Below are 23,044 nucleotides of genomic sequence, written 5' to 3' on the forward strand. Positions count from 1 at the left end.
ACAAGGGAAGAGTTCATCATGCTCCCTGTGTGATGGTGTGGGCGTAAAGCTCAGTGTCCTCAGTTTGCTCTTGATGAATTCTGAATGTTTTTCTCTGTCAAGATTGAAGTGGTTCTATAGTAATAAAAAGTGAAAATGACAGTAGTCTTACTTCCTCTCATTCCTTTCTGGAGCAACTCTCTTGGGTCATGTCTCATTGCACCTCACAACAGAATAGTAATTTTTGTTGACTTTCCCTTGTTGTTGATCCATGCATCTAGTTCCATGTGTTCAAGCAAGCTTTGGGCTCATGTTTCTTGATGATATGCCTAAAACATTTCATTAAACTTTCAGGATTTCCAATGAGTTTCAGTAGAAGTAAGTAATAGGTGCATTAAAAACAGAGGTTATTGCTTTTCAGAAAACCAAAACCTTTTACATTGGTAGCTTGGGTTAAGAATTTAATTTGTTCTGGAGGTCCGTTCTTAACCTGAAACTGTTCTTAACCTGAGGTACTACTTTAACTTATGGGGCCTCACGCTGTCACCCTGCTGCAGCGGCGTGATTTCTGTTCTCATCCTGAAGCAAAGTTCTTAACCCGAGGTACTATTTCTGGGTTAGCAGAGTCTGTTACCTGAAGCCTCTGTAGCCTGAAGTGTCTATAATCTGAGATACCACTGTACTGGAATCTGCTTCCAGCAACCCCCCGCATCCTCACAAAAACTGCCTCTGAATTCTAGTTACTTTTCAGAGCACTATTCCAGGAAAGAAGAACGACGACTTGAGGGCCACATTCCCTCATGAGAGTGCTGTCAAATGGTGGGCAGGGCAAATGTGGGAAAAGTAAAGGATGTGACCCTTTCCTTTGCAAAATATGCTGCATTCTAGCCATGCAGAAGTCATAAACAAACACACACATAATCTCTACATCTTCCATCGGGCCCAAAAAGGGTGTTAATCACAGTTCAAGGGCACTTTCAAACCAGTCCAAATCACTTGAAGGCATTGAGCAGAGCCAGTGAGGGGCATAGTTTAGGGAAGAGGTATGGCTTGGGGAGAGTCTCAAAGGCCAGATAGTGAGGCCCATGGGGCTCATTTGAACCCCTTGTCCCCCCAGGCCAGAGGACCACACTCTGTGCTATTTCATTTGGAACTTGGGGCTCCCACTCGATGGAATAACCATCCCATGTACACATTAAAGTTCATTGTGGTTGAATAGACCTGCCCTAATCCTAGCCTCTGCTTATCCATTTAATTATTTTTATGCATTTTACTTCCCCTCCCCTTGGATCTGGAATCACTGGCTGCCACTCTCTTTCTGTGCTACAACATTTTCTGATCATGAAGCAGCTGCTGTAAACAGTGCAGTTAGATTTTGTAGCATCGTCCCCCCCCCCAATTCCTCCCCCACACTGATCACACACTTGAAACCATGTAAATGAATGTAGATATATTTGAGAACTATTTGAATGTGTGTTAAGGAGCAAGATGACATAATTGCAAATCTTTTAAAAAATCAATCTTGGGTTGTTGACCTACGTTTGCCTTTGAAATACTGCAATATGGTTTTTTTTTAAAAAAATGCATGAGATAGAAATTATACCGTACGCGATTCAATAACTCAGAACCAGTTGCTTTTTCTGTGAGATCTCTGACTGATAGAAAACTAGCTGTTGTTAAACTTTTTAGATGAACAAATACTGTCTCAACATTTAGAAATGATCAAGAAGTTCTAAAATTAGAATTGGCAGGAAACAAAAGAAATTATATCCTGTAAAATTCTGTTCTATTAACAAAATGGAACAAACCTTAAATGACCTGAAAAATAAAATTTAAGTGGCCTTCAACATTTGTGTAACTGTCAAGAATATATTACATGCTAACATTTTGTGCACATGATATTTCCTGCAGTTTCACAAGCAAAGAATCACATATCCTTGCCCCCTAGGAGCTTAAAATCAAGCCTAGGAAAGACAGCAGAGGGAAGGGAGGGAAATTGGAGAGTAGCAAGGGATGAACATGAGCTAATGCAGTCACAAATGTTAGCATCTGGGCCACCGTGAGCAGGCAGCACCTTTTAGCAGCTTTCAGGAGGGTCCCAGTGTCTCAAGAGGGCACAGCACTGCACTGATACCTGCCCTGGTTTCCCTGTACGGGATGGCTAGGTGTGGAAACCACAATTTTAATGTCTCATAGTGCCCCAACAACACATAACTCATAGGGCATTGTAGCAGAATAAAATGGTGGCTCCCAGTGCTTCAAACCACCTGGCACTGTCTCCCCACCCCCAGCTAAACCTGCAAGTCAGAGAGAGCCCACCAGAGGCCACTTTGCCCAGAACCCCCTCAAACCTGACACAGGGCCAGACTTATGCTTCATAATGTGTTCAAATCATGGGATGCAGCCTCCATACCCCACTGCAGAGAGTTCCCTCAACCTTGGGAGCAGTTTTTGGAACAAGACAGAAAGCCGCAGAGCTGCTTTTGCCAATGTCCCACAACTCCCATCAGCTCCCGGCAGCACAGTTGTGTTGTAGTCGAAAACATCTGGAAGGCACATAGTTGGCAAAAGCTGCAATATGGGGAGGGAGGAGGTTGGAAACCCCTGTTCCACATCTGGTTGTTTGCTTGCAATTGAATAAGGTCCCTGGCATATTCCTTTGTTGGGATGAGGGTAGGGTCATTTCACCACGTCAATGTTTTCTTTCCAAGATCTAGCGGATGTTACAGTAAGCATGGGAGCATCTGTCAGACACTCCAGCTCATTTGTTTCTTTTCACGAAGAATTAAATTTCTGACTTTGACATATTTCATAGGCACAGTAGGTGGGCAAACGGTTATCATGCTAAAACTGTTTGTAACACATTAGTGGTACTACAACACCATTTTAGCTTCTGCTACTAATTTGTGTGGATCTTGTCATCTGCTGCACTGTCAAATAAGACTGCTGTATTGTCATAGCTACAAGCCATGGCAGTGCACTCGCACTCTCAGCACAGTGGCCAACTGACCCAGGACATAGCAGCAAGGTGGGCTTATACTTTTGTCCCAGAAGGGGCTTCTTGACCCAACAGGTGTGGTCCCACAGCATTTTCATATTGATGTCTTGCATTTGATGTACCATCACCAGTGTGATGCAGTGGTTAAAGTGCTGGATTAGGACCTGGGAGACCAGGGTTCAAATCCCCACTCAGCCACAGAGCTCACTAGGCGAGACCTTGGACCAGTCTCTCAGTCTAACCTAACTCACAGGTTTGTTATGGAGATAAGGAAGGGGAGAACCATGTTTGCCACCTTGAGCTCCTTGGAGAAAAAAAAAGGGTTACAAATGCAATACTGTAAATACATAAATAAAATATCCCTACAAATTCTTCTTAAGCTCCTTGTTGGTAGTAGGATTTTCTAGATGCATCCAAACCACTATCCTGCTTCCAGATCTGTATTCTTTGATCAAATTGTTTTTAGTCATCAAGTTATTGACTGTATAATTAAAGCTTTTATCTGTTTGCTAGAGGTGTAATTAAATAATAGTGGTAAAAAAAAATGAGAGATTTAAGTTTCTGTAATCTCAAGTCTCCTATCTGCTAACTGGTTTTAAAATGTCTATTTAATCCCTTTAATATTAGTGAAATGGTATTATGTACATTTGTCTTGGAAATGTCATTGTCTATTTGAAGTTACTAGTATATGATTGCTGATAGCAATCATAATATTTGAAGAACCCATTCACTTTTCTTGTCTTTGCTATGCCAGGCTTGGGCTGTCTATATCCTATGTTGTGTTAATTTTCTATTCCATTTACAGGGTTGCTCGTGGTCTGTCATATTTGTAGACCTTGATGCCCACAACCGGAACAGACAAACTCTTTGCTCATTACTTCCCCGAGAATCAAGGTCCCATGTAAGTAATTTTTTATGAAACAGAGTTTAACAAAACAAAACAAATTCCTTCCAGTAGCACCTTAAAGACCAACTAAGTCAGTTCTTGGTATGAGCTTTTGTGTGCATGCACACTTCTTCCTCATCTGAAGAAGTGTGCATGCACACGAAAGCTCATACCAAGAACTGACTTAGTTGGTCTTTAAGGTGCTACTGGAAGGAATTTGTTTTGTTTTGACTATGGCAGACCAACACGGCTACCTATCTGTAACTAGAGTTTAACAAAACATGGAGCAAATGCATCTGGGTATAGCTATTAGCTATACTGCCAGTTTAATAGTCTGTTTTTTATATATATTTGCTAAGCAAGATTTATAAACCCCTTAATAATATATGTGGTTTGCATAAGGGTATAAAATATTCATTTAAAAGTAGCAACATTAAAAACAGTAGATGAAATTAAATTATGAAAATAGGGGGGAAACCAACAGTTTATAAAACAAATAAACACAATAAACTAAAGGTCTGCTGGTCAGGGAGAAATTACAATTTACTGTTTTAAGTACTACTGCACAAGGGAGATTTTTCTAGATAACTGCTATACTTGTCGTTCACAACAGGGCAAATAGCAAAATCCTTTCATTTTGGAATGAGCACTTCTTCCCTGCTCCCGGGGCTTGAAAGTGGGTGCCACATTTTCAGGGTCCCATACCCCTCTTGGTTTCTTTCAGGGCCGCAGTCTGCACTCCCTTCTTTCCCCCCTCTTTTTAATTATTTTTTATTAATTTTCCAAATTATTACAAATCAAACCAAATTAGGTTTCCTGCTCCTGTTACAAACATATGTCAATCATTTCCTCCCATAGCTGCATCATTTCTTCTTTAGTGCTCAGTTGTCATCCTTCACTTGCCATTCGTCTGCACTCCCTTCTTTGCGTGGACAGGCGGAGTCCCCAGATTCCGAGCGCCCCCCCCGTCATGTGGAATAACGACTCAAGACAACGTGCTATGGGATTAAATTGGCCACAACTTTATTAAATTTCAAATGTGGGTAGACCTTGGCTCAGGCATTGGGCGTTCTCCCTCACCACTCCCCAGCTGGGGACCTAGGGAGCATCAGGGTTATCCAATGTTTGTGTGGGGGATGGGCCGGCTCTGGAGAACATATGTTCAAGCAGAGATAGCTGCCCCCGTTACGCTGCCGCCGCCGCAGGGGAGAGCAATGACAACCTTTCGGCGTACGGTCAAAGCCTCCCTTCAGAAACCCCTTTAACGGGGAACCCTGGTATTGCTGCCGCAAAGAGGAAGATGGACAAAAGGATTCCGCCCAAGGCCTGATACCGCCAAAGTTGTGACGTTTTGCTACGGGAAAGGTGAAACCTGCCAATGCAGGGAAATTCCTTTCCGGCCCTTTGACAGCGACCTTAACGTAGCAGCGCCCGCATACCTGTGAAGAAAAGTTAACCTGCAAAACCTGTGAAGAAAAGTTAACCTGCAAAATAAGGCATTAACTGAGGGTGGGAGAATCTCTGGAGCCAAGTGAGGATTCCCAGGTAAGATCCTCCCTCTATTGTGTGGGCAGGTAATCCCTCCCCTACCTGGCCTGGTCTCCTTGGCAACGCTTCCCCCAGGTGGGATTGGACAACTGACTGGGGTAGGCGGAGACCTCCAGGTATCCCACCTGAGGGAAGGCAAAGCCAAGCCTATGCTGATGGAGCCGCTCCAGATCCAGGGGCTGCGCGCGTCCACGCAAAGGGCGCCCCCTGTTTTATGCGGGGAGCGGTCATTGTCAGACCAAAAGAGCCCTGCTTGCAAAGGGGAAATAGATCACCCCGTCTACCACTCCCCATCGCTTTGCTTGCACATCATACAATGATAGGGCAGGTCCACACCATACATTTAAAGCACATCAAATGCACATTACTCTCCTCCAAAAGAATCCTGGGATTTGCAGTTTCCCCTTCACAGAACTGCAGTTCCCACCGCCCTGAACAAACTTGACATGAGCCAACAGTGTGACGCGGCAGCTAAAAAGCCAATGCAATTCTGGCCTGCATCAATAGGAGTATAGCATCTAGATCAAGGGAAGTAATAGTGCCACTGTATTCTGCTCTGGTCAGACCTCACCTGGAGTACTGTGTCCAGTTCTGGGCACCACAGTTCAAGAAGGACACTGACAAACTGGAACGTGTCCAGAGGAGGGCAACCAAAATGGTCAAAGGCCTGGAAACGATGCCTTATGAGGAACGGCTAAGGGAGCTGGGCATGTTTAGCCTGGAGAAGAGGAGGTTAAGGAGTGATATGATAGCCATGTTCAAATATATAAAAGGATGTCACATAGAGGAGGGAGAAAGGTTGTTTTCTGCTGCTCCAGAGAAGCGGACACGGAGCAATGGCTCCAAACTACAAGAAAGAAGATTCCACCTAAACATTAGGAAGAACTTCCTGACAGTAAGAGCTGTTCGACAGTGGAATTTGCTGCCAAGGAGTGTGGTGGAATCTCCTTCTTTGGAGGTCTTTAAGCAGAGGCTTGACAACCATATGTCAGGAGTGCTCTGATGGTGTTTCCTGCTTGGCAGGGGGTTGGACTTGATGGCCCTTGTGGTCTCTTCCAATTCTATGATTCTATGAATTCTTTGTGGGAAGCCATGTGCTTTCAATGTGCACTAAATGTGCTTTAAATGGTACAGTATGGGTCTGCCCATAGCAGCGTTGCTCCATCTTCAACTTTCTTTAAGATGTCTAACAATAGATGTTAGCGCCCAAGTGGAAAACCTGAATATCCATTTATCTTCTTCCACCTCATTTTTTAATCACCTTGACTGAAACAGAAGATGAAATCAGCTGTTAAGTCATGACTAGTTGCATGTGAACACTGATAAGGATGTGCTCTTAGATGTATATCAGAACATACATCCTATTCAAAGTGGCTAGGTGGTACACTCATCCTGATGAGAATCTGTGCATCAAATTCAGTCTTGCAAGTCACACACACACACACACACACACACACACACACACACTGCATATATGCACAAGTCTCATCATGTGGACTAAAACAAATTTGTGGCAATTCCCATATAATGCACTTTTCTTCTAATAAGCACATTTGCATAAACCCATGTTCTTTAGGAAGAGAACTGACCGAGTCTAGTGTGGAGTGTAAAAACCCTGAGAGTCTCAGCTGTATTTTTTTCATGGACTGGCTAGTTGCAGAGGAGCAGTGGGAGGAACCAGCTGGGGAAGCCCCAAGGGAAGAAGGCTCAGAGCTTGGGAATTGGTGGTGGGACAACGATGAGTGATCAGAGGGAGAAGAGGGAGCAGACGGGGAAGAGGAGGCATTGGAATCTGAAGAGGTAACAGGGTTTAGTGAGCAGGAGGAGTCTGTGCAGGAGGAGAGCAGTCCAGAATCGGAGGCAGAAGTGGAGACGAGAGGAGGGGGGCCAAGAGATGAAGCAGGCTGATAAGGAAGCCAGGCTGTCTCCCCCTCCTGTGACGGGCAGCTCCCTTTGCCCCTGGTCACCCAGAACCAGCAGAGTCATGAAGAGGGTGGAGCAGAAACAGGCAAGGTGTTGGAATCTCAGATTGCTTGGGAAGGAGAGCTGTGGGAAGGCAAGGACCTTCAGTCCTCACAACTTGCTCATTGGGTCAAGATCTACTGGGAAGAGTTGCTGTGCTCACTAGGTCTGAACTGTTTTGTTTCTTTGAAGAAAGAGTTAACATTACTGACATCTTGTGCGTTATCGCTGACCAGCTCCCGACACCTGCCAGTTGTCACACACCTTACAATTTTTCTTCTTAAGATTGAACTTATGGGGGGGCCACTAGGGGCGCATTGGAAGATGGCCGACAATACCATCTTTCCGACCCACACGGGATAATTAAGAGGCTGTTATGGAAGTAGGCAGCCTCCTTTGTTGCCCCAAGGGAATGGGGAACACTGCCCTTGCCTGCTGTGCCCATAAATCACCCCCAAATTCGAAAGAAGGGGGTGAGGGCACTAGGCAGAATGCCCCCGTGTGGACCTCGGCTCTCCTGGACGCTGTCTCTGATCACGCACTAGCTGCAGCAATTTGGAATAATTAATTAGAAAAGAAGCAAATGCACATATTTCAAGTGAAAAAGGGGAGTGAAGACTGCTAATTTAAGTGACCTCTGCGAAAAAAGATGACGGGTTGGAGCAACAGGAATATTTTACGATGAAGATACACCAAAGGCTGGGTATGTCGGTAACAGGACTGAATGGGGGGGACGACCTTTTTTACTTTCCTTCTATGTGATTTACTAAGAACCCCTCCTCATTAGAACCGTCGGTTTAACTGACCCAAGCAGGATGATTAAGGTCTGTGTGGAGATAAACTTTAACCAAAAGTATGCTTTATGGAGATCGAGAAGCAATAAGAGCTTTTGGAATGGCGCAGCAATTAATTCAGAGTCGCCATCTTGCCAAAGGATTTATAGCCGGGAGGAGGAACGGACTTGTTTTCAGACTGCATTCCTGGTGAATCTCCTCAGAGGTTTGAGAAAGGAGGCAGATTGGTGAAGATTAATGACGCTAAGACTGTTTTGATGTATGGAAGTGATGTTATATGGAAAACGTCTGGATATGGCTACTGGATAAAAAAATAATAATATCCACGCAGGATTACAAACTGTTTTAACCAGCTTGTTAGTCTTATCAGAGGTTGCAAAGAGAAAGGAAAAATATATGAAAATAACAACAAGAGATGTGGAAAAACAATAAGAAAGGACTGGATAGTACTGTGAACATCATATGGTTAGATTTGTGGACATTAAAACAGCAGCAAGAAGCAAGAAGTTGATTGGATCCCCTTCGGAACTTGAAATATGGGTACCCCCAACAAAAATTTAAAATTCGGCTGTGTAATTTGGAATTTATGTAATTTGGTTTGATTTGATGTGATTGGTCGGTTAATAAAAAATTATTCTTAAAAAAAAAAAGATTGAACTTATAGCCCTTCTAACCACAGAGATAGTTTGAAAATGGGAAGGCATATAGATGTGGTTAATAAAATGGTTAATAAAATAAAATGCAGGCCAAATGTATATGGGGTTTTAAAAAAATAAATAAATCTTTTAAAATATATAAATCCAGACCTTTCCTTTTTCCAAGAACCAACTTAAGGCTTTTGCATTTGAGGGCAACAGTTCCAAATCAACATGCATACTTAATGTTGTTTGGCTGCTGCTGAGTTCATGAAAATTTATATTAATTACATGCACCTGAAACATGCAAATCAACTTCAGTTCTCCAGCTCATGGCCTATTTGCAGCATGAATTCCAGAGCTGAACATATTAGCCGCACTTATAAGTTGTCTGCATTGTTTCTAAATAGTGTGGGTGGAAGGCACAGCCCGTGTTCCTTCCCTCTCTGGGCGTTAGACCTCTAAAAAATTATAGTGTGGGGACTCTTAAGGACAGAAATATATGTCACTTGCCTCTGGGGCTGGTAGTTTACATGTTGGCTTTTAGATTATTTTCTTGGGGAAGGCCCTGCTGTGAGGCCAAGTTAATATGACATAAGATGCCTTTAATCAAGAATGCTATTTCAGTGTTAGGTACTTTTCATTAGCATCACAGTGTGCTCTTGTTCATCGTCTTAAAATTAACAGTCATGACATGATGCCTTGTTCTTCATTCCTGGATCTGGTAGCATTTCCACAAATTAAGCAACACATTAATCTTCACTGCTAGCGCTGCATTTGCCTCATGGAAGAATTAGAATTTAATTTTAGAAAATTAAAAGAAAATGGCACAGACAGCTGTTTTGTTTATATTTTCTTTCGCTCTTGAACACTGCAAATAAAATGTATTTCCCTCTGGACCGTTGATTTCAGCATTGCAATATTTAGTTCACATGCATCTGAATACATATGGATCACTAACACAATGAAACGTATTCTCTATACCGTTTCTCCTGGTTGTAAACTTTCAAGATTTCTTTCCATTATTTCTCGTGGGATTTTGAATAACTGTCATTCAGTTACCGTAGCTTATATTTTCTGCAGCCCTGATGTTGAAACTATTTTACCTAATTTATTGGTTTTTCTTCAAACTCTTTTTGCAAAGGAAGCCTCCTTTGGGAGTTTGCTATTTGCTCAATATATATTAGCGTATTAAAAATGTGCTGATTTCTGAGACCTCTCTAGAGTTTCAGTACTAAATTGTTGTTGAGTATTTCAGATGTAAACAAGGAACATGGATAAACATGTGTCAGGGAACTGCCATCGGAAAGGCAGGCGGTGGAAGGGCTCTCGGACGCTAAGAGAGACTCGGCAGCAGAGGAAGGTACCAGCAGGGGGAGGGAAGGAGCTCAGAGAGAAAGTGAGTCGGAGGGAGGGCTCCAAGAGACTTCTAGTGAAAACAGTGGAGAAGTCTCAGGACCCCCCATAGGTACACCCACTCCTCGCCGGAAACTGTCGTGCCGAGAATCCTGAAGACGCGTTTCCGTTAAGGAACTTTTATGTTGGAGCAGATTCCGCAAATGCCCACTGTCGGATTCTGCCAGCGATTAAGGGAGTCATGTTTAAGGGGCTCCGCTTAAGACAGAGTTTTGAGAACCATGCCCAAGCTCTGAGGGACTAAGCTTTTACGCACAAGCAGCTCATCATCCCATCACAGCAATCCGACAGTCCCTGAAAGCCGCTTGTGCAAAGAGAGGCATCATGAGCAACCCAACCGGAGCCGGAGACGCAGGAGGAGCTGGAGTGGGTCCAAGCCTGGAAGAAAGGTACAGGGTGTTGGAGCTCCAGCTAGCGCTGCAAACGGCGAGGCTCGAAGAGAGGCGGGCTCAGGATGCAGACAAGGGAAAAACCACCCCACTCGCAAGGAAGGTGCCAGGGTTGGTGCAAAAGTTTGGGGGTGATCCCAGAAATTATCAAGCCTTTAGGACAGAGATGCAATACGCCCTCAATCTGCAGTTTGATGACTTTCCCGATGAGGAATCGAGAGTGGCGTTTGTCATTGGGCATCTCGAAGGGGGGGCGAAAGACTGGGTGAGGCCCCTGATGGCAGCGAATAATGACGCTCTAAAAGACTCGAGAAAGTTTTTTCGCGCCATGGACCTGATGTTTTCCAGCGAGATTGAGCAAGGGGTGGTGCGCAGACAGTTGATGGCGTGTAAACAGGGGAACCATCCGTCCGAGAGTACTGGACAGAGTTTACCATGCTGATCCATAAATTGGGGTGGGACCTGTCTGCGGACCCAATACAAATGCTGTTCGAAGAAGGTTTATCCTCGGCGGTGAAGGATGAACTTTCCCGCGCGCCCAGGGCGGAGTCTATGGACCAGCTGACTAAATCCGCGCTTGCCATAGGAGCGCGCCAGGAGGGGGGAGCCTTGGAGAAGCGGGAAGGGAAAGGGGAACGTTGGAGTGAGTTCCGCATTCCAGAGATGCCAGAGCAGCATTCCCCACCAGTAGAACCGATGGAGATTGGAACAGCGTGCGTGCGCGGAGTTTCAAACACCAACGAAGGGCGGAAGAAGGCGGGAAAGAGCGCCAAGAAATGTTTCCTCTGCCAACAGCCAGGTCACTTTGCCAGAGTCTGCCCTCAAAGGAAGGGATGGCAAGGAATGGCGGGAGCTGTTGGGGGTGAAGAAGAGGGGGTTAAGGAGCAGGTAAAAGCCAACGCCTGGTTGCCAGCATCGGGGCACAGCAGCCAGGCCAAAGATCAGTGAATGTGCCCAAGCCTGAACCCCCAAGACCAGCGCTTGTCGTAGAGGTGGTGCTAGAGCTACCAAACGGACATCCGCTAAAGATAAAGGCGCTATTGGACTCAGGCAGCTCCTGCAATTTTATGAGCAAGGAGTTTGCATCTGAACACCAGATACAGACTATCCCTTTAAGTAACCCTTTGCAGGTGACAACGATTGATGGGAGGGAACTGTTGGGTGGAGAAGTTAACCAACAAACTGTCCCCATGATAATGAAGGTGGCAAGACACACGGAGGTGATAGCGTTTAATGTGGCCACCCTGGGAGGAGCGCCCATCATATTGGGAATGAGCTGGCTAGCGCTGCATGATCCGCTAGTGGGATGGCACCAGCGGGTAGTTTCCTTTGGGTCAGCACATTGCCTAGCACACTGCAAGGGGGGAGAGGCTCAGGGAGGAGCCCAGGCCACCCTAGCAGGGATGGAAGTAGCAGATAAAGGGAAGGTACCACGACAATACGCCGACCTGGGTAACGTCTTCAGCGAAAGAGAAGCAGATAAACTGCCCCCGCATAGACCCTTTGACTGTCAAATTAACCTACTCCCAGGAGCCCAGCTGCCAGTGGGCAAGCTGTACGCCATGTCCGACAGGGAGATGCAGGAGTTAAGGGAGTTCATTGACAAGAACCTCAAACGAGGTTTCATCAGGGAGTCACGAGCGGTGGGGGGTAGTCCAGTGTTCTTTGTGGACAAAAAAGACACGGATAAACCCAGGTTGGTAGTGGATTACCGGGCCGTAAATGCAGTGTCAGAACCCGTGACTTTCCCCATGCCCAGAATCGATGACATTTTGACCCGAGTGAGGAAGGGGAAAATTTTTACCAAACTGGACCTGAGGGGGGCGTATAACCTGATACGAATGAGAAAGGGAGACGAATGGAAAACTACCATGTTCACCCCCTTGGGGGCCTTTGAGTACCTCGTTATGCCCTTCGGTCTACAGGGGGGCTCAGCCTGTTTTCAATCATTCATGAATCACGTCCTGGGACCTTTACTTTACAAAAACTGTGTGGCATTTTTAGATGACGTATTGGTGTACTCAGAGAATGAGGAGCAGCATGTGCGGGATGTAAGAGAGGTACTGAGCAGACTGCAAGCAAACCAGCTGTGGGTGAAACTGGAGAAGTGTCAGTTTCATACCAGAGAGGTGGAATTCCTGGGGTACCGTTTGTCAGACAAGGGATTGGCCATGGATCCCAGCAAAGTTCAAGCGGTACTGGAATGGAAGACACCGAGGACAAAGAAGGACGTGCAAAGGTTCCTGGGGTTTGGGAACTTCTACCAGAAGTTCATCAAGAACTTCGCCCACTTAACGGCGCCCATCACTGATTGTCTCAGCAGCAAGAAGAAATTTGTCTGGACGGAAGAGGCGCAGCGAGCGTTCGAAAGGTTAAAGAAGGCGTTCGCGTCGGAAGAACAACTTTTGCACGTGGATCTGCAACAACCGATGAGAGTAGAAACAGATGCATCAGACCGCGCGGTGGGGGGGGGTGCTTCTTCAGCCGGGAAAGGATACGTCGGAATGGAGACCGTGTGCCTTCTTCTCGCGGAAACTGAACAAGTCCGAGAGGAACTACACCGTGTACGACCGATTACTACTCGCCATTCATGAGGCGTTCCGGAGATGGCGACACTTGCTGATTGGAGCGCAGCACAAGGTCCAAGTGTGCACCGACCACAAAAATCTAGAATACTGGAGAACTGCCCGAGTACTGAACCAGAGACAAGTGAGATGGGCCCAGGAGTTCTCCAAATTCCATTTTGAAATTTGCTACGTGCCAGGGCCGGAGAATGTCAGAGCGGACGCTCTCTCTTGAAAACCAGAGTATTTAGAGGGGGAGGGAGCGCCAGAGGAGAGACATATCATCTCCGAGGACCACTGGGTGTGTGGGGCGGCATTGGTGGGGCCGAGAGAACTGGTAGAGGGAACCGAGAACGATGAATACGCCCAAGATAAGCTCAGAGGACTCCGGGGAGGTGGAGAGAACACAGGGGGTTTTGAGGAAAGGAACGGAGCGTTGTATCACAAGGGGGCACTGTACATACCCGAAGGAGAACTGAGGGGCCGGGTACTCAAACAATTGCACGACAGCCCCACAGCGGGGCACTTCGGGCAACACAAAACCATGTGGTTGGTTACCAGGGAGTTTTGGTGGCCCAAGGTGAGGGAAGACGTACGGGAATATGTAAGGGGGTGCGACCGCTGCCAGCGGGCAAAAGGGGAGAGGCTGGCACCGGCGGGGCTACTGGAACCCTTACCCACACCAGAAAGGCCATGGGAGGCAGTATCCATAGATTTTATGACGGATCTGCCAAAATCCAAGGGGAAAATCCAAGCTGTCATGGTGGTGGTAGACCTATTAACCAAGATGTGCCACTTTATAGCCTGCTCGCATGCGGTCACAGCGGAAGAAACCGCCAAGTTGTTTGTAAAACATATTTTTAGGTTGCATGGCGCCCCCTTGAGGGTGGTCTCAGACCGAGGGAAACAATTTACTTCCAGGTTCTGGAGGAAGCTCATGAGCTTACTGCACGTAGAGGTCAATTTTTCGACTGCCCGACACCCAGAAACAAATGGGCAGGCGGAAAGGGCAAACGGTATTCTACAACAATACCTGAGGTGTTATGTTAATGACAGAGAAAATGATTTGGTAGATAAGTTGGCTCTGGCAGAATTTGCCTACAACAACGCGGAGCATGTGTCCACAGGGATGAGTCCCTTCCTGGCAAATTATGGGTGTCATCCCAGGGCATTTCCAGGAGAAGGAGGGGAAAGATGGAGTGTCCCAGCAGCGGAACACTTTGTAGAAGAGATGGAAGCGATCCACCGGCAGCTCCAACTTAATTTAGAGAGGGCCAAAGAAGAATACAAGAGGCAAGCAGACAGAAACAGATGGGAAGGTGAAACCATAAGGGTGGGGGACCGGGTGTGGTTATCCACCCAAGGGCTGCCGTTCAAGGGCGGGTGTAAGAAATTGAAACCTAAACGGCTGGGACCATTTGAGGTGATACAACAGGTCAACCCAGTGGCATTCAAACTCAGGTTGCCCAACCACATGAAACTGCACCCAGTATTTCACAGGTCCTTACTGTCACCATACCGAGAGGGGCGGGAGTGGGGGGGACGTGAGAGGGAGGTTACTCAAACACCAGTTATAGAAGAAAGGGAACGCAACAATCATGTGGCAGAAATCGTCAATTCCAGGTGGAAGGGGAATCAGGTGGAGTATTTGGTAGAATGGGAAGGAGAACCGGAGTCAGAGAACACATGGGTACCGGCAGAAGAGGTCAATGACGAGGTTTTAATAGAAACGTTTCATCAACGGTTCCCAAGGAAACCTCAGCCGGTGACACGGTTCGGGAGGGAACACTTCGGCACCACCGATGAGGAAGAGGAGTTTGAAGGGTTCCCAGAATCAGGGCTGGAAGAGGGAATAGACTCCGATGAGGAGGAGTACTCGGGAAGAAGAGACGGGAGTCAGTGGAGAGAAGTGTTCGAGTCCTCTGACGATGAGGGAGGTTCTTTCCGGGGGTTTCCGTCCTCACCGCCCGTAGATGAGGGGGCGGGAGGGGGTGAAGGGGGCCCTGGAGGGGAGGTGGATGTCAGGGAACTGCCATCGGAAAGGCAGGCGGTGGAAGGGCTCTCGGACGCTAAGAGAGACTCGGCAGCAGAGGAAGGTACCAGCAGGGGGAGGGAAGGAGCTCAGAGAGAAAGTGAGTCGGAGGGAGGGCTCCGAGAGACTTCTAGTGAAAACAGTGGAGAAGTCTCAGGACCCCCCATAGGTACACCCACTCCTCGCCGGAAACTGTCGCGCCGAGAATCCCGAAGACGCGTTTCCGTTAAGGAACTTTTATGTTGGAGCAGATTCCGCAAACGCCCACTGTCGGATTCTGCCAGCGATTAAGGGAGTCATGTTTAAGGGGCTCCGCTTAAGACAGAGTTTTGAGAACCATGCCCAAGCTCTGAGGGACTAAGCTTTTACACACAAGCAGCTCATCATCCCATCACAACATGGTTCTTAAGTAATTATAATATTTCTTTAAATGCTTGAATGCAAATAGTTTTAGAGCTTGAGACGATCTGTGCAATTGTTATAGATGCAGCAGAAACAGTTGGCCCAATCTGGTTTTAAAAGGATCCAATCCAAACCTTGATGGGTGCTCCAGAGGGTACACAGAACTCTTATACAAAGTGTTTTCAATTCGAGGGTCAAAGCAGCTCCATTCACACATTCTCACTTTCTTTAGCAAGCAGCTCCTGACACTGAAGTATGAGAGGAAATCTCCAATCATCGGAGCTTCATGTGGAACACCCAAGGAACTTTGGATTGGAGTTATTGAATGTGGGGGACTTTTATGTGTAGCTATTAAAGTAGGGATGGGAAACCTTTGGCCTACAGGCCAAACAGGTGATGCCAGGTGTGGAGCAGGTATAATATATGGCAGTATTAGTTGCTCAGGCTCTACAAAAAGCAGGATTGAACTCTCTGCCACGCCACTGTGCCAACTTTCATCTGTGCATAGGACAACCTGCCTGACAATCACCTGATGTCATTATGACATCAGATGATTGACAGGTGGGTCACGACACCCCTCTGGTCAAAGTTGACTTGCGGGGTGGGGGAGATAAAGATTTGGTTTGCCAGGCCAACAAAATTTCCAACCTATGTATTAAAACATAGATAAGTAGCTCCCATTATCTAGATTCCAGTTTCATGTTTCATTTCGCTCTGTATCATCCATAATTTAGAAAACATCCCTTTTTCTTCTGCCAGAACACTGATGCTGCCCTCCTGCCCTGTATTAGCTATCCTGCCTTTGCTGTGGATGATGAAGCTTTGTACAGCCAAACAATTGACAAGGTGGTTAGGAAGCTGAAAGGAAAATACGGATTCAAACGGTTTTTGAGAGATGGCTATAGGACTGCATTGGAGGACAAAAATCGACATTATTACAAACCAGCAGAAATTAAGGTAAAGGGTCTGTTCATTTGATACTGAAAAGGATTGGCTTATGTGTGCCCAAATGTTTGATGTGCACTTGTGTATAGGATTTGTTCCTTCTTCATTGAAATGTGTTTTCTATGATTACCAGGCAAGGAAATTCCAGGTTTGCCCACTGTGAATAATTTTTAAACTATTAATTACCTTGACTCTGAATGTCAGATTCAGATTTCTAATTAGCTTCACTGTACTGACATGCTTGGGTATGCTTGAGTGCAGATTCTATTAGTGCTTCCTATATAATCTATTGGTTTAACAAAAAATTCTAATGTTAGGTTACTTTTGATCAGATTTCCTTGTTGATTCCTCTTACATTCCCACCTGTCAAAATATCTTAATGCAGAGGTGGGGAACCTCAGGTCCTCTGGGCCTCTCTAACCCTCAGGACTCTTCCCAGGCCACCCCATCTCACCCTAGGTCACACCCCAGGTCTCACCAGCCTTGCTTCACACACTCCTTTTCCCTGGAATGTGTCGTCTTGCTGACCTTGATGCTGAGATTAGTGTGTTTGGAAAAACTCTGACTTTCCTACCTAGAATGTAGTCCACTATACAAGAGTCACATTCATTACTCCTGCTTTTGCCTGTAGTCACATCTACTTTTACCCCTGGCCCTCCCCACCACTGGCATGTGGCTTCTGGAAGATTGGTCATGTGGCTCTCAGGCTAAAAAGGTTCCCCACCCCTTACTTAATGGAAAGAAGCTATTGCAACTACTGTTTTTGGGACTTGATGCCTTAGAGCAATGTTTACTGTACAGATTACCAAGCAGCTTCACTATAATTGAAATTTGTTCCAGGTACTGTAATCCATTAGCAGTCTTGGTTGTGAGATTAGATGGCTTTCAAGTTCCTTCTAAAAGTACAGTTCTGTGATTCTAAAGTTTGTGATTCACCTTCTGGTAGAGCCACAGCTCCCATGTGTTTTGCATGCCGAAGCTCCCAGGTTCAACCCCTGGCATTTCCAGTTAGGGCTGGGAGAGAACCTTGTCTGAAATCTTGCAGAGTTGCTGCCAGTCAGTGCAGACAATGTATGGCTAGATGGAGTAATTGTCTGACTCATATCATGTGGCAAGCCTAGGAAAGAGGAGACCCTGGAAACTCATGTCCAGTCTCAGAAGACCAAAAGGGACTGGACAGCCCATTGGTTGGGCTCATTATCCAGCAGCTTCATTTATTTAGGAGAGGAAGTATACAGTTCTGTGACCCATTCTGAAGCTGCCTTATACCAGGCCAGATCATTGGTCCATGTAGCTCGATATTGTCTTCACTGACTGCCAGCAATCTTCAGTGTTTTAGGGTAGAGTCTTTCTCAGCCCTGTGTTGAGATGCTAGGGATGGAATCTGGAACTTATGCATGTAATGTACATGCTATGTCACTGAACTCCCTAATTCTTGACCCATTAGCCATGCTTAATTGCTCAGGAGTGGTACATCTTCACTCCGTGTGCTGACATGAATTGAGATGTGAGCCATCTTTCAAGACAGATTATCCCTATGAGTGGGAATGGGGGTGGGGGGCAGGGCAAGTGGTACATGAGAACTTACATTTTTGAGTTAAGCCTGGCTTAACTGTTTTAATCCTGATTTTGCTTAGTGAAATCTGTGGAGAAAGACAGAGGTTCAGTTTCAAGTGTTCTTTTAATCCCTGCAAGAACTTCCAAAATGGAGAACAACATTCTATAAAGGGGAGCAGAGAAGAGCCAGCAAATCATATGAACCATTAGCCTTGGCACTTCTTTGCAATCTATTTTTAGCGAAGGAGATGGTTGTGGTAGCTTTGGGTGTGCAGTGCCCAGGAGTGCTGCATCAGCACTTTTCTCCCTGATTGATTTGTTTAGAGGTAAATGTGCTTACATTTCAAACTCAATGTACAGTTTGTTTCCCCCTAACAAACAGCTGAGTTATTTATCATTTTATTTAATTTCACAGCTGACTACAGGCTGGAGTGTATTAATAACCAAATTTCTATGTGCTTCAGAGTATTAATGTTTGCCATTAAAGGCTGTCTGAATAGAATCCTTGCTTTTCCTTCAAATGCTTTTGTTTTTGCCTTTTTCAATTCAAATGAAAATTTCCTTGCTGAGAATAAAAAGCCTGTGATGCATTTTGTACATAAAATTAGGCTACAACACTTTTTGAAAGTCCCGTGAATCTTTTTGCAGCAAGCTGAAATTTTCCTCCTCCTTTTTTAAAAAAAGTTGTTGCATCTAAATGAATAATTTGTTTTCATGTTTATCTTTGGTTTCTTTGATGTAGTGGGAAATTTGAATAGATTTTGAGAAGCAACACAAATGCATCTTAAATTTTCCCCTTTTCTAATTTCAGCTCTTTGATGGGATTGAGTGTGAATTTCCTCTCTTTTTTATTTTCATGATGATTGATGGTAAGTATGACTTTACTTTCTTACTCTGTCAGAGATGAGTCTTGGAATTCAATAATAAAATGTTTTTAGCAATCCAAGAGGGAAGGCTATAATCTACTTATGCCAAGGTTTTCAGGGACAATGTTGCTGTCAAAGTATAACTAATGGAATGATTTCAGCTCTTGTAGAATAAACTTATTTTCTGTTATGAATTTTATATCTAAGTGTGCAATGCTCCATTGTGCACATCAGTTTTTACTTCTGAGAAGAGTTATTGGGTTTGTTTATGGCCAGGAAAATTTCAAAAGTTCTGTTCTGTCCCTTCACCGCAAGTCTCCTCAATGCAAATACTTTAAGCTGAATTTCTTTTGTTTCTGTCATCAGCAACTGCATGTCCTGTTTTGCAGCCTGAGGCCAAATGGGAAGATGTTCCCCAACTCCTGCCCCTCCCAGGTCTTCCTTACCCGGGTTCCACAGTGGCGCCCGCAAAGCAGTGGCAGCAGCAGGTTCCAGTGAGATCTCACGAGATCTTGTGGAGCTTTCACGAGATCTTGTGAGGTGGAAATGGCAGAATCCACTTCAAAATGCAGAAGTGGATCAGATATCCATTGAAAAGAATGAAGAAAGCCATACACTCATGAGATTCCCTTGTGCTCTAGGCATGTCTCTAAATCATTGTGACCCCCCAGATATTGCTTCCATCATTCCTGATTGTTGCTCCTGCTGGCTGGGGGGGGGGGGGGACATGTTAGTCACCCCTCCTCTCAGTATCATCAGTATCATTGTAACTTGCCTCAAAAGTACTAATTTATCGAGTAGCCCTAAATGAATTGATTTGCCATGCAAATGTCCATTTTGTCCATCATTCTGGTTCTAGGAGCAGCCAGCTTGATACGTTCAGGACAGCCACAAGCAGGGCATGAAAGCATTCACCTTCCCTGGGTCTTTATCCCCAGCAGTTGATATTCAGCTGACACATGGCCTCTGAATGTGAAGCCTCCGTTTTGCTTCCATACCTGGTAGCTGTTAATGGACTGCCCATTTTCTAATCCATTTTTAAAAGCCACCTAAGCTAATTGTAGTCATCACATTTCCCCCAAGTCAGTTGCGCATTGTTTGAAATAGTTTCTCTTGTCAAACTGACAAAATACTTTCTTACAAGCCATCAATTTCATTGGGAGACTCTAAAAGCGTTAGTTGTTATCTGAAAGAATGAGACATTTTTTAGCCATCCGGTCATTCCATACCATTCCATTTTGTGAGATTAAACAATTAAATTAAAATGAGAGAATGAGGAGAGAATGCTGGCATGCAGGTTCCTTAGATAGTTTGATTTCATCTTAGCCGTGAGCTTGTGGGGTTTTCTTTGTATTTATCATGCGTAAGTCTCTCCTGGGGCTCTTTGCCCTCAATCTGCGAAGTTAAGAGATGAGCAAATTGTCATAATTCTCCATTTGGAGTTTCTGCAGCAAAAGAGCATGGATTCCATTTTCTCTTGTAAGTTGATGGACATTAGAGTTTCCAGATCAGGATGTAACTTAGTGATACAGCACATGCTTTGCATACAGAAGGGACCAGGTTCAATCCCTGGCATCTCTATGAAGGGCTGGGAAAAACTCCCTTCCGAAACCTAAGTTCCAATGTGTTCTGTAGCAAACATACAATATTGCATTTTTTCCTCAATATTCATGCAGCATTGGAAATATGCAAAAAGAGAATTCCTAGCTAAAGTCTTGTGAAGCCTGGTGTGTAGTTAGCACCTTTTGAATGATTAATGAGAGCATATATGTGTCATAAATCTTTTATAAAACCTGTGTAAGGTAAGTGGGTATTATTATCCCCATTTTACATGTGGGAAGCTTGCTGAGATGGTGATTTGCCATAATTCTCCTAGCTGAGTTCATGGTTTAAGTGAAATTTGAATCAGTACTTCCTGGCTCAGATTTAATACTCCTAGCCACTGTACAAGAGCAGTTGTTTTTTTAAAATGTAGCTTTCCAGGACAATAATCCAGTTTGCATCCATTGAAAGAGGCACTTGCATGTTGAATAATTAGAAAAACGAAGAAAATTAAAAATCAGAGAAGACTACGAATTTGAGCCCTCTGGATAGGAACAGAATAGAATCCATTATGCGCAGCACCTTATATAATGGTAGTAATGGCAGTAGTGAAATGTCAAACTTTTAATCTAAAAAGGGAGGGCAAAAAGGAAAATTAATAGGGAGGGAGGAGAAAATAAGCAAACTCAGGTACAGGTTCTTTGTTACTAGTTCTTCTAATGACCAGATGGTGTAGGGATGTTCAAAAAGAGGAGAAGCCAAAAGTTGCTGGTCTCTCAGCTGTGTCCATGGAATGACCCTGCATCCCTTCTCTTTCCACCTACCTTTTCAGCCTGATGTAATATAGTGTAATGGCTGCTTGATAGAGTACCTTAGGTTTGGTGATGGCAACTCCATGAAGGATCAGTCTATCAATTACTATTAGCTATTATGGCTTAATGGAGCATGCCTGTATATAGACAGTATACCAGATGTTTCTCCTATTGATGTATAGAGGCATCTGTCTGTCCATACTAGAAACAATGCTGAACTAGATGGATCTTTTTGTTTGACCGAGTAAGAAAATTCATTTGTTTCTGCCATTAGGATTTTCATTTATGGAGGCAGGCCCTAAAGCCACAGCACTGTAAAAAAAAATGGTGAGAATACTGGTAAAAATAACTCTAGCTGAAACCTCATCTAGTTCAAAAGAAATAAATTTTTTTGCTTTGCAGCCTTGCTCTTAAAGGAAATATAAAATCTGGAATTGTATATGCAATTTAGTTTCTAGGAAAGGGGGAAATGGAACAGCCAAGAAGTGTGAATTACAGACAAATGTCACCAAATGAAAATCCACACTGATCACAGCTTAACACTGTGATCCTAAGAGCATGTAGGAAGTCAATTTGCCACTGCATTACCTCTACCTGAGAGGGGAATTTATTTTCAGCCAAGAGACACTAAAGTAGTGGGGATGAACGCAACACATGAAAAAGTGACTTTGTGGACTTTTGTGGTAGCTGGATTGAGAAGAGCATGCACAGGGAACAGATTTTGTAATTCACTGGGATTGTTCAAGCACTGAAGAGTTTGAGGTTCATAATCTCCCATTCCTTCCTCCTCTCATGTGTTGACATTTGCTTGCAGCAGATCACACTTTGCCGATTAGCCTGCACTATGTTTTGCTCCTGACTGGATTGCCAGAATTTGATCCTAACTTGCAAGCAAGCACAAAACATAGTTGGTCATCGCTTGGAACCCTAAACCATGGTTTAACATTACATGCACGAGCCTCATGCTGGCATATTTCCCTTTGCTTCTATGGTGCAGTCATGAAAAAGAGATCAGAAGCATTTCAACCAACTTTGGTTTGTTGTTATGACTGAACTGGGACAAACTGGTTAGTTTTAATTGTGGATTGTCCAAACAACCCAACTTCAAACTGTAGTCAAGGATCAAGGCTCATGCTCTTAACTCTAATGGTGTTTGAACTAGACCACAGCTTGCTGGGTTGGATAAAATGGCAAACTGTTTTGCAGGGTGGAAATCACTAATTGAACAAGGCAGGAGGCCCCACATGAGCCCAAGGCTCCCTGATACTAGTTCCCATTTGAATGACCCCATTATTGCTCACAAGAGCACTTCAAAAATGGCCTTCCCGTCCAACCATCATGGCGCAAAATATCTGAAATGATGCTGACACTTATTATAAGCACTATCTTTCCTTAATTGTTCCTGGAATTGCTTTTAGGAGTCTTCAAGGGTAACACTGAGCAAGTCAAAGAATATCAAGAGCTTCTGGATCCATTGCTACAGCAATCAGCAGAAGGTACGGTGCAGCAGTGACACTGGAGAAATCTGAACTTTTGCAAATGCAAATGATGGGGGTGGCCCTACAGCGTGGAACTGTAGCGAGTGCAGATCAAATCCCAGAGAATAAGCCTATGTTCTTACAAAAGCAGAGCTCCAGGCCAAGTGTGAACATAAAACGTGATTCATTTCTCCAGTAAAATATGGCTCATAATAAAATGGAGTTCATTAACTGGTGAA

At 44.7% G+C, this 23,044-nt stretch overlaps 1 protein-coding gene across 9 annotated transcripts in view; it reads left to right on the forward strand.

Moving 5' to 3' along the window:
- Window positions 1-23,044, forward strand: part of PHKB (phosphorylase kinase regulatory subunit beta) — a gene marked incomplete at its 5' end in the record, with an annotated part of 153,240 nt that overhangs the window by 74,033 nt on the left and 56,163 nt on the right. For all 9 annotated transcript variants that reach the window (XM_081870167.1, XM_081870171.1, XM_081870166.1 and 6 more), the window contains 4 exons: window positions 3,783-3,878; window positions 16,365-16,562; window positions 18,919-18,976; window positions 22,746-22,823. In XM_081870167.1, coding sequence (XP_081726293.1) covers window positions 3,783-3,878; window positions 16,365-16,562; window positions 18,919-18,976; window positions 22,746-22,823 — 430 coding nt within the window. The remainder of the gene's footprint in view (window positions 1-3,782; window positions 3,879-16,364; window positions 16,563-18,918; window positions 18,977-22,745; window positions 22,824-23,044) is intronic.

This window comes from Podarcis erhardii, assembly GCF_964252035.2.
Source record: "Podarcis erhardii genome assembly, chromosome: 7".
In the NCBI taxonomy this organism is placed as follows: Eukaryota; Metazoa; Chordata; class Lepidosauria; order Squamata; family Lacertidae; genus Podarcis; species Podarcis erhardii.